The sequence below is a fragment of the Lissotriton vulgaris genome, chromosome 1_1 (genome assembly GCF_964263255.1).
Source record: "Lissotriton vulgaris chromosome 1_1, aLisVul1.2, whole genome shotgun sequence".
Classification (NCBI taxonomy): Eukaryota; Metazoa; Chordata; class Amphibia; order Caudata; family Salamandridae; genus Lissotriton; species Lissotriton vulgaris.
The window spans coordinates 218,524,581-218,539,286 of record NC_141685.1 but is presented as its reverse complement, the minus strand read 5'-3'; the positions used below and the strand labels follow the sequence as shown (position 1 = coordinate 218,539,286).

Below are 14,706 nucleotides of genomic sequence, written 5' to 3'. Positions count from 1 at the left end.
AACTCTGCTTTCAACATTGATAGTTGATACATCGATTGTTTTGCATCTAATCTTTGCGAGATGATCATAGTGTGATATTCTTCCGCCTTTGCTAAGGCCGCCATTTTCAAGCTGTAGTTGCTAATATTTTGTTTTCTAGCCCTGGCTTGAAAGCTTATGGTTTCCCCCTAAGAGCTGATTTATATCAGTCCCATACCACATTCCTTGTGACGCTAAAGCGATTTATGTTGAAGAATTCCTCTGTCCAGCTTTTAATATGTTTAATATAATCATTATTAGAGAGCAATTTGCGATCAAATGTCCATTGTCTAGATTTATTAGCTGAAGCTTCTACCATTATCGTGAAGACAAGGGCGTTATGGTCTGATATGATTTTAGGGCTTTTACTGATAGAGGATTGTGCAGCTAAATCCCTAGTTGAAAATACATAATCTATACAGACGTGCTTTTAGTGTGGGTGCGAGAAATAAGTGTACCCAGCGTTCTGGATGTTCTGATTTTTTGCTTCCCATATATCAATTAGCCCCAAGCTATTCACCAATCTCCTAATTGCTTTGTATACTTTGGGTTTTCGGCCCATATAGGTCTGCTGTATAAAACTGTTGCTATTAGGCAAAGTTTAAGAGAAATATTGAAGTCCCCACAAATAATTAGAGGGCCCTGCCAAGTAGCAAGTTCTGATTCAAGATATGTAAAGACCGTGGGATCGTCCTGGTTAGAGCCATAAACAGTGCAGATGGTTATGCCTAAAGCAAGTTTCACAATTGCCCATCTTCCATGAGAATCAGAAAAATGACGTACAGGCCCACCTAAATGTGATTTGGCTAGGATTGCGACCCCTCTTATATTTGATGTCTGCGTAGATGCCGCTAGCAAATTATAGCCTCTTATTTTCAAAAGTGATCTCCAAGCCCATGGCACATGTGTCTCTTGGAGACACAATATATCTACTGGGTTCAAGCCTATTAACTCAGAGAGTCAACGTTGTTTCTCATTATTCAATAGTCCCCCTATATTCCAGGTTTGTATAACCACTTTACCCATTATTTATCAAAAAAAATTGACCAAAAGACTCTCTAGGTATTTTATAATTACACTCAATTATTATCCAATTCATATATTTTTCAGCATGTTTATTGAGAAGGAAATAGAAGAAAAAACATTTAGTCGTCAAATCTGGTTCTTTTTCATTTTTTGCTTGAGTAACCCACCAGCCGACCCCCCACCCATCCCTAGCTACCCCGCCCACCCCACCCACTCCCCCCCCCCAAAGTGTAGGCCGTCAGACTCAACCAGAGTCTGGGTGATGAGTGCAGTGTAACACCTAAGCTACCACTTCAACAAATTTAAAGAAACAATGAATAGTATTAGAGCGTATTAAATATTGCAAAGGGTTAAATAAACCAAAGAAGGAGAAAAAAAAGGGAAACCCTCCTTTGAGGAGAAGGGGAGCATGCTGCTCACCATAACTAAACATATCTAATCATACCTAGACAAGACAAGGCATGAAAGACACGAAAAAACATGCAAATTATTATAAGCTAAGGTAATACGCTGAAAAGAAACAAGAATTGCAGATCTAGTTTTCCATTAATACTCTATTTGAGTTTATTAATGCAATTCCTCTAGGCAAGTTTTAGCCTTTATCTCAGAAAGAAAAAATTTGGTTTGGCCGCGCCAGACGACCTTAAGCTTAGCCGGATTGTTCAAGAATGCTTGGGCTCCCTTCTCTTGAAAAGGCTTGATTAATGATCTTAGACGCCAGCGTCTCTCAACAGTAGCATGACAAAAATCAGGCCTAGTAAAAAAAGTAATTTCATTAAATGCTAATTTGTGATCCGGTCTCGCCTTTTCTGCTACTGTTTACCTTAACAAAAAAATGCCAAAGTACACTAGTATAGCACGAGGATATATTCCCGGTTTGGGAGGTAGGTTGAAGGGCATTCGATGGGTGCGCTGTACTTCAACGCCGCAATTCCAGGTTGTTAGTTCAGGCATAGCCTTGCTAAGTAGGTTCACAACAAAAGTACGTATATTTTCACCCTCCATCTTTTCAGGGACCCCTAATATGCGTAAATTGTTTTTGCGCTGCCGATTCTCAAAATCCTCCAGCTTCCATTTGATGTCGACTAACTCAGCGTTTTGCATCTTGATTTTCTCTGAGTTTGCCGTTGCCTCGTTTTCTGTAGAGAGTACCCTTGCTTCTATTTCAGTGACTCTTTCCCCAATTTGGTTACATGTCTTAGTCAGTTTTTTAACCACCCCTTGAACCTTGCGTAAGGCTGCCCGGGATCGCTTACTGTCTATAGCTGTCTGTTCCCTATGAGCAGCAATAGCCTGTAATATTGTTTCAACAGCTTTCGAAGGGATTTCACAGCTATCAACCATGTCTGCATCTACATCGACCCTTGTGTAGCTTGTGTATTTTGTATATAGGTTTCGAAAGATAGCGGGCTGTTCGAATGGCGCTCGTTGACTCATCCTGGATACTGTTTTAGCTTTAGACCTGATTGCGTTAAGTTGTAAATCCTCCTCGAGACTTCCTTCCTCCGAAGTATTAAAAAAAAACAGAGTCATCATTTTCATCTTCAGATTTGTCGCTAACCTTTTCATTGCTGTCTTCAAGCAATCTCGATTCTAATTCTGACTCAGCCTCAACTCCTGTCCCATCATAGAATGAATAAAATACATTTGTCTCTTTTTCACCTTCAATAAGAGCAGGGAGATTAGAGTTTATCAGGTCAGCACCAGACATTAGTTGTTCACCAACAATAAGCTGAATGTCTATCGGGTGGGCGGAGGTTCGGTAGCTAACTGCCCATGAGCTGTAATAGCTGGGATAGATGGTAGCGTGTTTATTTTGGTTCGCGCAATACCAGTCTCGCCTAACCCCTGGCTAGGAGTATTTATTATAATTCTTTTAATTCTGCTTCTGATTCTCTATTGTCTTTTCAATTCACTGTTATCTTTTTTCCTATGATGGTCATGGGCTTCAATGTTTCCCTTCCTAGTTTTTCTCTAATTCTTTTACCTTTCCTACCTTTTATTTATTCTTTTTATGATTCTACCAATCCTCAATCCTTCTCCCCTATCTGTTCGCCTATTTTTCTGTATTTTCCAAAGATGAATGGTCTCCGTGTCATTTCTTGGAATATTAAAGATATTCGCAACCCTGTTAAGAAACAACGGGTTCTGTCTCATTCAGCAAGATTAAAATGTCATGTTGCCTTGTTGCAAGAAACTCACCTTACGCTTAAAGATTTGCCTTTATTACATAAGCAATAGGTGGGGGAAGCCTTTTGCTCCCCGTCAGTAAACAACAATAATAGTGTTATTATTTTGTTCCATAAATCATTATCTATCCAGTTAAAAAATTAGTTTTATGATACCAATGGTAGATGGTTGTTTTTTGGATGTTATGGTTGTTATTACAAATGTATCCTTCTGCAATGTTTATGGTCCCACTGATATAGACTTAACTTTTTGGAACGATTTCTCTATACTTCTCTCCTCACATGCAAATGATGTTGTTGGTGGCAACTGTAATCACTTATGGATACCGTCTTAGATCGGAAATCTCAAGCTAAATATGTACTCAATAAAATGCAAAAATCCTTCTACAAAGCTATATCCTCTAGAGGCCTTATAGATTCCTGGAGGATCTCCCATCCTGACACATTAGAAATCTCCTTTTTTTCTTCTGTACGTGCATCACACTCTCGCATAGACTACATTTTTATTTCACAACACACTTTCCAATTCATGACAAACTCTGAAATAGGTTCTATCCTTATCTCAGATCATGCCCTTGTTTTCCTGGATATTGATTACCCCTCCTCCAATCCCAACCACTTGACGTTGGCGCTTTAACAATTCCCTTCTTTTAGATCCCAAGTTCACCGAACAATTTACTATCTTCATGGATTAATTTTTTCACAATAATCTCCACTCCACATATCAATTTCATTTTGTTTGGGATGCCTTCAAGGCTGCTGCCAAAGGCTACATTATCGACTTTGTTTCTCGTAAAAAGAAAAAAGTTCTCTCTCAATCTTCACTCATTCTCAAACAAATAAAAGAGCTTACACATCTTTTTTTCACTACTAACTCTGCTGATGCCCTTTCTTCTCTCATTAAAGCAAAAATACAATACAACAAATATTCTTGGGATGCCGACTGCAATAACCTCCTCAAATCTAATGCAAAAATGTATGGTGGGTGCAATAAAGCTGGTAAATCCCTTGCAGATTATCTAAAAATCAAAAAACAAAAATCACTGTTATTACTGATGTCCATGGGAATCGCCATTCTACTGATGATAAGATTCTTGATTGTTTCGTCCAATATTATTCCTCTCTATACTCTGGAATCAACTCCATCTTCTACTCAAATTGATTCTTTTTTCAATCTATTCCTAAATCCCCGGATGCTTGTATAGATCTCTCCTCCCTTGATGCTCCTATCTCCGAAAAAGATCTACTTCATGCCATTACCCTTTTACCTAAAGATAAATCTCCTGGTCCAGATGGCTTCACTTTCCGCTTTATTTTCATTTTAAGAATGTTTTAATACCTCATTTATTCTCCTTGATTAATAATTTTCTTACCCTGGGGGAGTCCAGGGGTTCGTTCACTGAAGCGATGTTATGTTTACTCCCTAAGAAAGACAAGGATCCATCTCTTTGCAAAAATTATCGACCCATCTCATTAATTAAAACAGATTGTAAAACATATGCAAAAGTTCTGGCTATTTGATTAAATACTGTTATTCCTGACCTTATTAATATCTATCAATCTGGGTTTGTTAAAGGCAGATCTATTACAGATCATTCTAGAACTCTCCTTAATATTATTCATCTTGCTTCAAGGATGGATTCCCCCCTTGATGCTGAAAAAGCATTTGATAGGGTTAGCTGGGATTTCATGTTTGGTGCACTTAGGTTGCATGGTTACAGTCCTCACATTATCAAGCTAATTCATTTGCTTTATTCAGCTCGTTCTACCCCTATTTGGGTTAATGGAGCTCAATCTTCTTACTTTCCTTTACATAGAGGTACCATACAAGGTTGCCCCCTATCTCCCCTCATTTTTATTCTGCCTTAGAACCTTTTTTAGAAAAAAAGTGACGCTCTACATCTTATACTGTTTTTTATATAAGAAAACTGATATTAAATTCACTGCATATGCTGACGATATCTTACTCTATATCTCTAACACACTCACCTCCTTATCTGCTCTCTCCCTTTTATTAAAAGAATATCCCTCAGATCAGGATATAAATTGAATATAGATAAATCAGAAGTATTACCCCTCAATAAATTTTTCCTTCCTCACATGTTTCATGGTTGTTGTTTTGAATGGAATCCTAAGAGTATTAATAGTTTAGGTATCCTTTACACCAATAATATTAAAGAGACTATTAAAATTAACCACAAACATATTCTTCTAAAGCTTTTCTCACTTATTGATCAATGGTCTCCTTTATTTCTTTCTTGGTGGGGAAGATTGACAACATTAAAATGATGCTTCTCCCCATTGTTAATTTCTATCTTTCAATGCTACCCATTTATCTTCCCCTTTACTTTTTTACACTTATAAATTGCACTCTCATCAAATTCTTATGGAATATTTGCAAATCCAGGATTTCTCTTTCTCGTCTCCAACAACCAAAGGAGTTGGGCGGAGTCAACTTCCCCAATTTGTCTCGCTTTCATTCTGCTTTTACATTAAAACAAATATGGCCTTTCTTAGCAGATTCTTCCTCTTTTCCTGTGACTGCATGGAGTACAATAGAACTGGAACAACTTTCTCCTTTCTCTTTTCTCACAGCCACTCGCTTAACTCAATCCCTCAAGCGTTTTCTTACACCCACCTTCAAACATTCAAAAGCACTTGCTCTGTTAATTTTTGTCTCTTTTCTCTCACAGGCGCGGTTACATTCTCTCACCCCGATTTGGCATAATCAATCTCTAAAGATTAATAATAAAGCACTCTTTGGAAAAAATGGATTGATAAAGGCATAATCCTTTCTGATACTCTTCTCAAAGATGATTCTTTGAGGGACTTTTCTGACATTCGTACATCCTTTAACTTATCTAAAACCTTTTCCTCTCAATTTCCTTTACTTACACATGCCCTGACCTCTTTCATATCCCAACGCAGTTCCATATCACTACTGATCCATCTGATTCCCCTTCACCAGATGTCACTATTCCTCTCAAAGCTGCTGTTATTTACAAAATGCTTTCCCTTTCCACTCTAGACCGACTCAAACTTGAGCTTACCTGGGAAAGGGATTTATCGCAAGAATTCTCCTTTCCAATTTGGAACTCCATTTGGTCTAAAATACACACTGTTTCTCGCTCAGCTAGTACCACACAGACTTATATTTTGTTTATAATCGACAATTCCTCACACCTGCTGATTTATTTAAATTTATTGCTCCCGAATCTAAGAAATGTTGGTCCTGTTCTTGTACTGATAGTGATTTTTTTCATATGTTTTTTCAATGTCCATTGGTTAAATCCCTTTGGTCTCATATACGGTTCAAGCTTAATGATATTTTGTGTTCGAATCACCCATTTGATATTGTTCATATTTTTCTGGGTGGCTCTTCCCCTATTTGGAATGTTCCATGAAATGTGCGTAAATTTATAGATCTCTATATATAGCTATTTCCTTGCAGGTCATCACATCGAACTGGAAGAATACCTCTAATATCTCGTACAGTGCCTGTTGGAATCTGGTATGCCATAACCATAGACTTGATCGTGCTTTTGCTACCGCTGCTCCCCTTTTGATAAAAAAAGATCTGTTATAGCTACCTTTAACCAACTTCCTTTCTAGACATGTTCCCCACGTTTCACTTATAATGTGTGAATTGCTTGCCTTTTTATTTTCTGCTCCTCCCCCTTATCTCTCTCTCCCCTTTTTCTTTCTCCCCCCTCCTTATTCCCCATCAAAAAACACTTTTAAAAGCATCTTTCCTTAATATAATTCCTAAATTTCCTTTGTTTGGGATTTTTTGGTTCTACCATTATATTGTGTAACCTTTTTATTTACTTTCATTGCTATTTGTTTTGTAATGATGTTTTACTTGGTTTATCTGATTTATTAAAGCTTTCTAATCTTAAAATAGGACATGGTTGTGACCTCCTTGAGGAGTAGACAGCTGTGGCTTATACGAAAAATCTGAGCTACAGAACTATTCATCTCCAAATACAGGTTACAGATAGGTGTGTGATGGCAAGATACAATTCTGAATTCACACATTACTACAATATGTCCCTGTAAAAATACAATCCTGTCTCAGAACAGTTGAAAAATATTAGATGACTGTTAAAGAATTATTATCTATCCCAAGCGCGTTAAGCCTTCAGGACCTAATGTTGTACCTTTTAATCAAGCAGATCCCCCCCCCCCAAAACATAGAATGAAGTACTTACAATGCCACCTACAGTGTCATGCAAATCTGTGCCTTCTGCAGTCAGTCACTATTGATCTACACATATTGATATCCAGAAGTGCAGGGCTTAAATAGGGTTTAAATATTGAATTTAAAAAAGTCTCTTGGAACACAATTGTTTCCTGGTAGGTACAGTTAGCTCATTAATGGAAATTAAATATAGAATATTTACATTTTCTCTAAAGGGAATTAATCTTATCAAAATGTAGCAGGAGGACCTGAGACTGAGGGGTAATGTCCTTCAAATGATTAACCGTTATTAATGTGTATTCAACTTACCACTCTGGCAGGGGCCGATTTGGTCTTTGCTTCTAAAATAGAAACAAAGGAATATTAAGGATCAGCCATTTCTTGAACAACCTTCATTCGGCCATTGTACAGACATTAAAAACGTCCCCTCTATTCCGTTTTCTCGTATCAATTTACTTTATTTGCATTGCTTGAATTCATTCAAATGTACTTGTATATAGTTGAAAATATTTTTCTTAAAACTTCAGTATTCATCAGTGTGCTATTCCATACAACAGGATAGAAAAATTGCACATTTTTTTTAAACAGAAATGGAAAATTATTATTAATCCCAAAGAGTGCCCAGTTCACCACTACAGATTTAGGGCCAGATGTAGGAAGCCTAATACCAGTCGGTAACGGCCGAAATTACCTTATTTCCGCCGTTACGACCGGTATTAGGCATTTTAGATGTAGGGGCCTAATTTAAGGATTCGGTAATTTACCGAATCGGTAATTTAAGGAATCAGTAAATTACCGAATTCTTAAATACCAATTCGGTAAATTACTGAATCCTTAATGTAGGAAGCACTCAAATGAGTGTTTTTCACCTGTAAGGATTTGTTATTTACAAACAACAACAAGTTGGTGGTAAATATCAAAAACCCTAAAAAAAGCAAGTTTGTGCCTTTTCAACTGTGCCATGTGGCACACATACATGCCCATAGGGCATGTATGTGTGCCACATGTGCATCCATGCACTATACTGGGGTGCAACAGGGTGTCAATGTGACACCCTGCCACCCTTGTAAGTCTACCCCCTTTTAGCGATTCAGTATTTACAGAATCATTAATTCTCATTCATTCCTATGGGCCTCAAGGCCCAAAGGAATGAATGGGGAATACCGAATCGGTATTAACCGAATTTTAACAATTTGGTCAACTTTACCGAATCATTAGCTACATATCATTTACCGATTCTAAAATACCGAATCGTAAAATGCGGTATTGTAGAATCGGTAAATGATATTTACCTACATCTGGCCCCTAATGAAGTGATCCTGTATGAAAATCGCCACATATTCGATATCTTGTGTTAACATGTGCAACTTCTACGAATTAATTTCCTACACAGCTGAGAATAAACAGTGATGCTTTCACGTTCACATGATCTTCATTTATCCGAAGGCTTCCTGTTCTGTTGCAATTCCATATCTTCAAAAAAAAATCCTTATAAATCTGGGGGCATATTACAAATAAATAGCAATACTTATCGCTAAATAAGCTTAGCGACAAATTTTTTATTGCTGTCTATCGCTGGATATGTTAGCGGAGAAAACATGCTATTAGCAACGTTGGCGCATATTACCAAGGGGGGCGATAGGCAATTATCGCCGATTTAGTGGCCGTTTTCGACCACTAAGCGGCGATAATTCTATCGCCCTATTAGCAAGCTGTTGCTAACTGATGTTAGCGCCAGCTTTTAGGCGATAGCGAGCATTTTGGAGCCCACTTTGCATGTCAGCGATGTTTATTGCTAATGACATGCAAAGTGGGCGTACCCAACCAGTTAGCAGCTGAAAGCAGTCGCTAACGTTGCTATCGCCTATTAGCAAGGCAGGCATAGCGTTGGAAATATTCGTGCTAAGCAAAAATATTTCCAAATACTAACACCTGCCCAGACCAGTTCTTAGCTATGGTATCCAATGGGAGCTGGATAACATGGCTAAGAGCATTTTGTCGATAATGCATGAATATCGCTGTATTCTCAGCGATATTCACGCATTTCGCCGCTATCGCTGGATATTTTAGCCCAATGGAGAAAAACGTTGCTGCTAGCATTTTCTCTACGCTAACATATCCAGCAATAGGCAGCGATAAAAAATTAGTCGCTAAGCCTATTTAGCGATAAATAACGCTACTTGTTGGTAATATGCCCCGTTTTTCTCCATTGTGCTAAAATATCCAGCGATAGCGGTGAAATGCGTGAATAGCGCTGAGAATACAGTGATATTCACGCATTAGCGACAAAATGCTCTTAGCCATGTTATCCACCTCCCATTGGATAACATGGTTAAGAACTGGTCTGGGCAGGTGTTAGTATTTGGAGATATTTGCGTTTAGCGCAAATATTTCCAACTCTACGCCTGCTTTGCTAATAGGCGATAGTGACGTTAGCGACTGCTTTCAGTCGTTAACTATTTGGGTACGCCCACTTAGCATGTCATTAGCGTTAAACATCGCTGACATGCAAAGCGGGTCCCAAACCCCTCGCTATCGCCTAAAAGCTTTCGCTAACATCAGTTAGCGACAGCTTGCTAATAGGGCAATAGAATTATCGCTGCTTAGCGACCGAAAACGGCCGCTAAATCGGCGATATATGCCTATCGCCCCCCTTAGTAATATTCCCCCGGTCTTCTGTGCAAAGCATTTTGGGTACAGTGAAAGTAAGCAGGTGAAATCTAGTGATACTCTAATTCAAGCAATCCCGTTTAAATATTTATTAGACAATTCATTGGTTCATTTAACTTATTTATACATTACAGTTATTAAAAAAAAATAGTTTTACATTTACAAGTCTTCTATCTCAGATCTTTAAGCAGAAATATGTACTGTGACGTACCCACACTTTCAGTGTACTATTTCTGTACATATTAATTCGCCATGTTATCGCCCTGTTCATACCAAAGGAGCATGCTTAGAGAGCTGGTAGGAGCAAGGGCATACAGTAAATTAGAGGCCTCTGTATGACCCTTGGTATAGTTGCAAACTGCACCCATTTTTGCAGGGACATGCCCGGCAAGCTTGAGACTGTCCCGGGTAATATTTATTTTTTATTTCAAATAGTTTTTATTGGGTTTTTCGAAAAGGAAAAACAACAAAGAAAACATGAAATTGCATATATGATAACGCAAGTAGGTGTAGATTAAAACATCTTACATAAGCCATGTAGGTTGTCAAAGAAGGTATGTCATAGAGGAACTGATGTCATACAGGAACTGATGTCATACAGGAACTGATGTCATACAGGAACTGTCAATGGCATTGAGTGCATTATTTGTAAGATGGACTAAAATGCATATTTATGCTCCACTGAAGGTAAGGCCGTAAAGGCGCATACATTCCTAGTGGTGTTAAAACAATACAATTACTTGGTACAGAATTTTCTGATTAAAACATAGGTTGGATATCAAAACCATACAATAAAGGAGAGTAAAGTATCGTAGAGTATAAGAAAGAAAGAGAAAGAACATAAAGAAAGAAAAGAACAATATTGTTACAGAAAATGTGCTGCAAAGTGTCCCGAGAATTTTTTTTTAAATGTTGGAAACTATGCTGCCACTGCTCTTTCTAGGTTTGGTGTCAGAAAAAAAAAATAGACGAGGAAGTCGAAAACTTAAAACTTAAATTTAAAATCAACTGCTCACCTTATTTGATCCCGTCTGAGACGAATAAGTAAACGTTATGTTACTGCGCTAAGGGTGAAACACGGTGGGTAAGTGATATAGTGTAACAAGAAGTCCAAAGTAGTGTGTCCTTTCTGTGAACACAGGCATGGTGTTGAATCAACATTAAGGGAGTGAATAGGGGGACCCAAAAATTAGTTAGTAATGGAATAGAAGCAAATTATTTGCAAATATCCAGACAGTAAGAAGCAAATGACAACTTAGTTCAATTCTTGTTACATAATTCCGGGACATAAAAAAATATGTGTGATCCTTGTGCTCTGTCACTGGAACCAAGCTACACTGGACTGAAGAGCACCAATCAATGCAAAATCGGTCTTGGATTGCTTCTGCTCCAGTTAAAAGAGGACCTGGTTTTGCAGTTTGGACAGGGTTGTTCCTGTTGGAGCAGGGTCAAGACTGACTTGTAAATGACTGTTTGAGAAATTGGGTTGGTGGTTGACTGGGGTGTGAGCCATGGTAAAACTACAACCACAATTCCTTAGATGGTGAGCTACAAAAAGTCACTAAAAATACAGTGCTTATCCCTTCATAGCTTGGTACAAAAAAATAGTCAGGCTTAACTCAGAGGCAATATGTTAAGTATTCATTCAACATGCAAACAATAAGAAAGTGAGAGGGAAAAGAAGAAAAATCTCAAAACAATTTAGAAAAATAGGGTACATTATAATCATTTATTTTACATCAAAGCAATAGAAATCCAATCACTAGACACAAATAACGTTTTTAGTAAATACTAGTGCCTAAAATATGAAAGCGCCAAGCGGAATCATCTAGTTGCGCAAGACCTGGTCAATGTAAAAAAAAATATGGCTGACTGTGATGGAGCATGGGTCAAATACAATGAGTGGATTGGGCCCAGTCAGCTCTTACCATCAGACATAGTAGAAATTATAAGAAAAATGTTCTGAGAAGATTCAATAGGGCAAGGCTGCAGGCGGTGTCCGAGAAGGGAGTGTCACCATCCAGCACCCTTGGGTGAAACCTGGAGAGAAGATTTTCAGAAAAAAACTTAGGGACTTATTACAATGCCAGTCGGTAAGCCTCCACAGGCGTTTTGCAGTCGGTCTGCCCGCCTGATCTCGCGTTGAAAGCGGTAGTTTAAACCAGAATATTATGATGCACTGCAACATCAGAGATGGTGAAAGAGGATGCTCATGAGGCCGAAAGTCACCACAACATGCTTCCACAGTTCCAGAACAGTTATGGAGCCATTGAACATGTCATACCACTTCTGTACCTAACCAATGACAGGCAAAACCAGGACCGTTGCCGCCATTAAGTGACACACCTGCCCTTACAACAGTGGGCTTCAAAATTATCAATGCTGTGCCCCCAACACCTTGCTAAAATAAATAAATCCTCGGGTCCCAATCAATTTTTAAACAATTACTCAGCTAAATTGGTAATGTCTAAAATTGGCTAAACCAGGAATCTTGTGTTGCAGATGGCTTTCATTCCATTGGCTCTCAAAGGGACAAACAAAATGCCCTTAACAGCACTTGGCCCATATCTATTAAGTCACATGTTGCAGTTTACACATTGCTCTATCTACTTGTGTGGCTAAAGTAACTATCATATATGGAGAGTCACAACGTCAAGGTGTATTGACAAGAAGATTAATTTTGTACACATTAAATGCATATGCAGCATATATCTCATTGAGAGTGGTCTGTTGATACACTTGCACAATGGACTTAGCAAGCTAACTAAACTATGAATGCATACAATGTCCAATGGAAGTTTTGGGCCTTCACCCCACACTCCTACACAAACCTCATGCAGTCATTGACAAACAGCAAATGTAGGTTCACAAATTAACACACCATCCCAATAGACTTGCCTACTCTAGGAACAATATGCTATGTCATACTAAAAGAACGGTACTCGCGCATATCAAATTACACATGAATTAAAGTTAACAACAAGAGATTTGTTTTGACAAAGGAATACCGAAAACAAACAAAAAAGTGCTTTATGCAGTCTCCAGAGTTCAAGTATGAAAACAAAGGCAAATGTCTATGTTGTATGCTAGCGAAGAGTGGCCCATTCAAAATTGCCTTCAGTAATGATGCTGAGGAAAACTCTTGTGTGCATGCCAGGCACCAAAATAAAATACCTAAGGGGGGCAGGGTTGGTCCTTTGGAGGGCTGAACTCAATATTGGGGTGTGGGGGGGTCAGCCGGGCCAGTGGGAGGGCAAGATGTAGGAGGGTAGAGGCTGGGCTTCACCATTTCGGGTATTTCTTTGTACCCCTGAAAGGTGGTGAAGATAATAGGGAGTGGGGTCCTTTCTGCCTTCTGGGTTTATGAGGGGTTGGGAATTGGAAATCTCAGTAGGGGGGTGGCTAGAAGTTTTGGTGGTGGATGTTGAAGAGTATGGCAGGGACACAAGGGGTTTCTTTTTAGTTTGGGAGGGGGTTGTTGAGTTTGGGATGGCAATAGATCCAGAGCGATGAGGTGGAGTTTCTGGGCTGATTGGGTACGAGGAGCGGCTAGGGTAGGGGGTGTGATGGCAGAGAGAAGTGAGGTATGTGATATGTCTTTGATCGCTGGTATAGTGCCTGTTATGGTTGTGTTTGATGCATTGCATTGTGTCTGCATGCAAATCAGTGGATGTGGAAGTCAGGCTGTTTTGTACCTGTGAGTGCGTGTGTGTCTGTGTCTCTCCTTATGTAAGTGTTTGTGTGCTGCGTGTGGATGTTGCTGTGGATGCGTGGTCAGGTTTTCAGGCCTAAATACCAAACTATCCCAATATGCACAACCTTTCCTTGGTAAACGAACATATAATCTATATATAATCTATCCTGGAGAAAGTTCTATGAGGTGGTGAGAATAAGGAATAGGCCCCCCTCTTGACTATATTGTGCCCTCCATAAGTCTATGAAGTTCTGAGTCTCCGTGCCTTCTAGTAACTCTATTTATTAACTTCCGCGTGGCCTCGTGGTGGACTTAGACCAGCTAAAAGATAACATTATAAAAAAACAATAACAGAAAAATCATTGCAATTTTGAAATTCCTTATTTCTTCTTCGTCAATCATTATCGATTCAAACATTTCTTATAAACACCTGCTTAATTTCTCTTTATTTTCAAAAAATAAAAAGAGAGCAGGATACTATCAAAATAACAGCGGAATGCTAATAAATAAATAGAATATGATAGTACATACTGCTGTATACTCAAAATTCAAACAAGCTTGTCAGTATTATTTAAAGAATCCAAATTAAACTTAAAACTAGGTATTCATTCTGTCAGAGCAAGTTGGTCCATTCATATTGATAATGGCCCAGAGATTCTTTTACCTTTGATCCTACTTTTCCTGCCTCTATGATTATATAGTGTTTTTTCAAGATTAAATATATGTAAGAAGCAACCTTTCCACTGATAGAAAGTTGGCGGAGAGGGAGCTAGCCAGGCTGACACTACGCAAAGTCTAAACACTGCCATTGCTATAAATGAAAGCTCCTCCCCAATGTTCCCAATTCATTTATTTCCCCCTAGAAGATACCCCCGGTGGAGAAAAAAAAAAGAATAGCAGAGATAGCC

General features: G+C 38.6%; 1 protein-coding gene across 1 annotated transcript in view; it reads right to left on the bottom strand.

The window, feature by feature from the left end:
* Window positions 1–14,706, bottom strand: part of LOC147740928 (uncharacterized) — a 272,292-nt gene that overhangs the window by 45,662 nt on the left and 211,924 nt on the right. Inside the window, exon 9 of the mRNA XM_086936071.1 lies at window positions 7,744–7,775. Within this exon, the coding sequence (XP_086792197.1) occupies window positions 7,744–7,775 (32 nt within the window). The remainder of the gene's footprint in view (window positions 1–7,743; window positions 7,776–14,706) is intronic.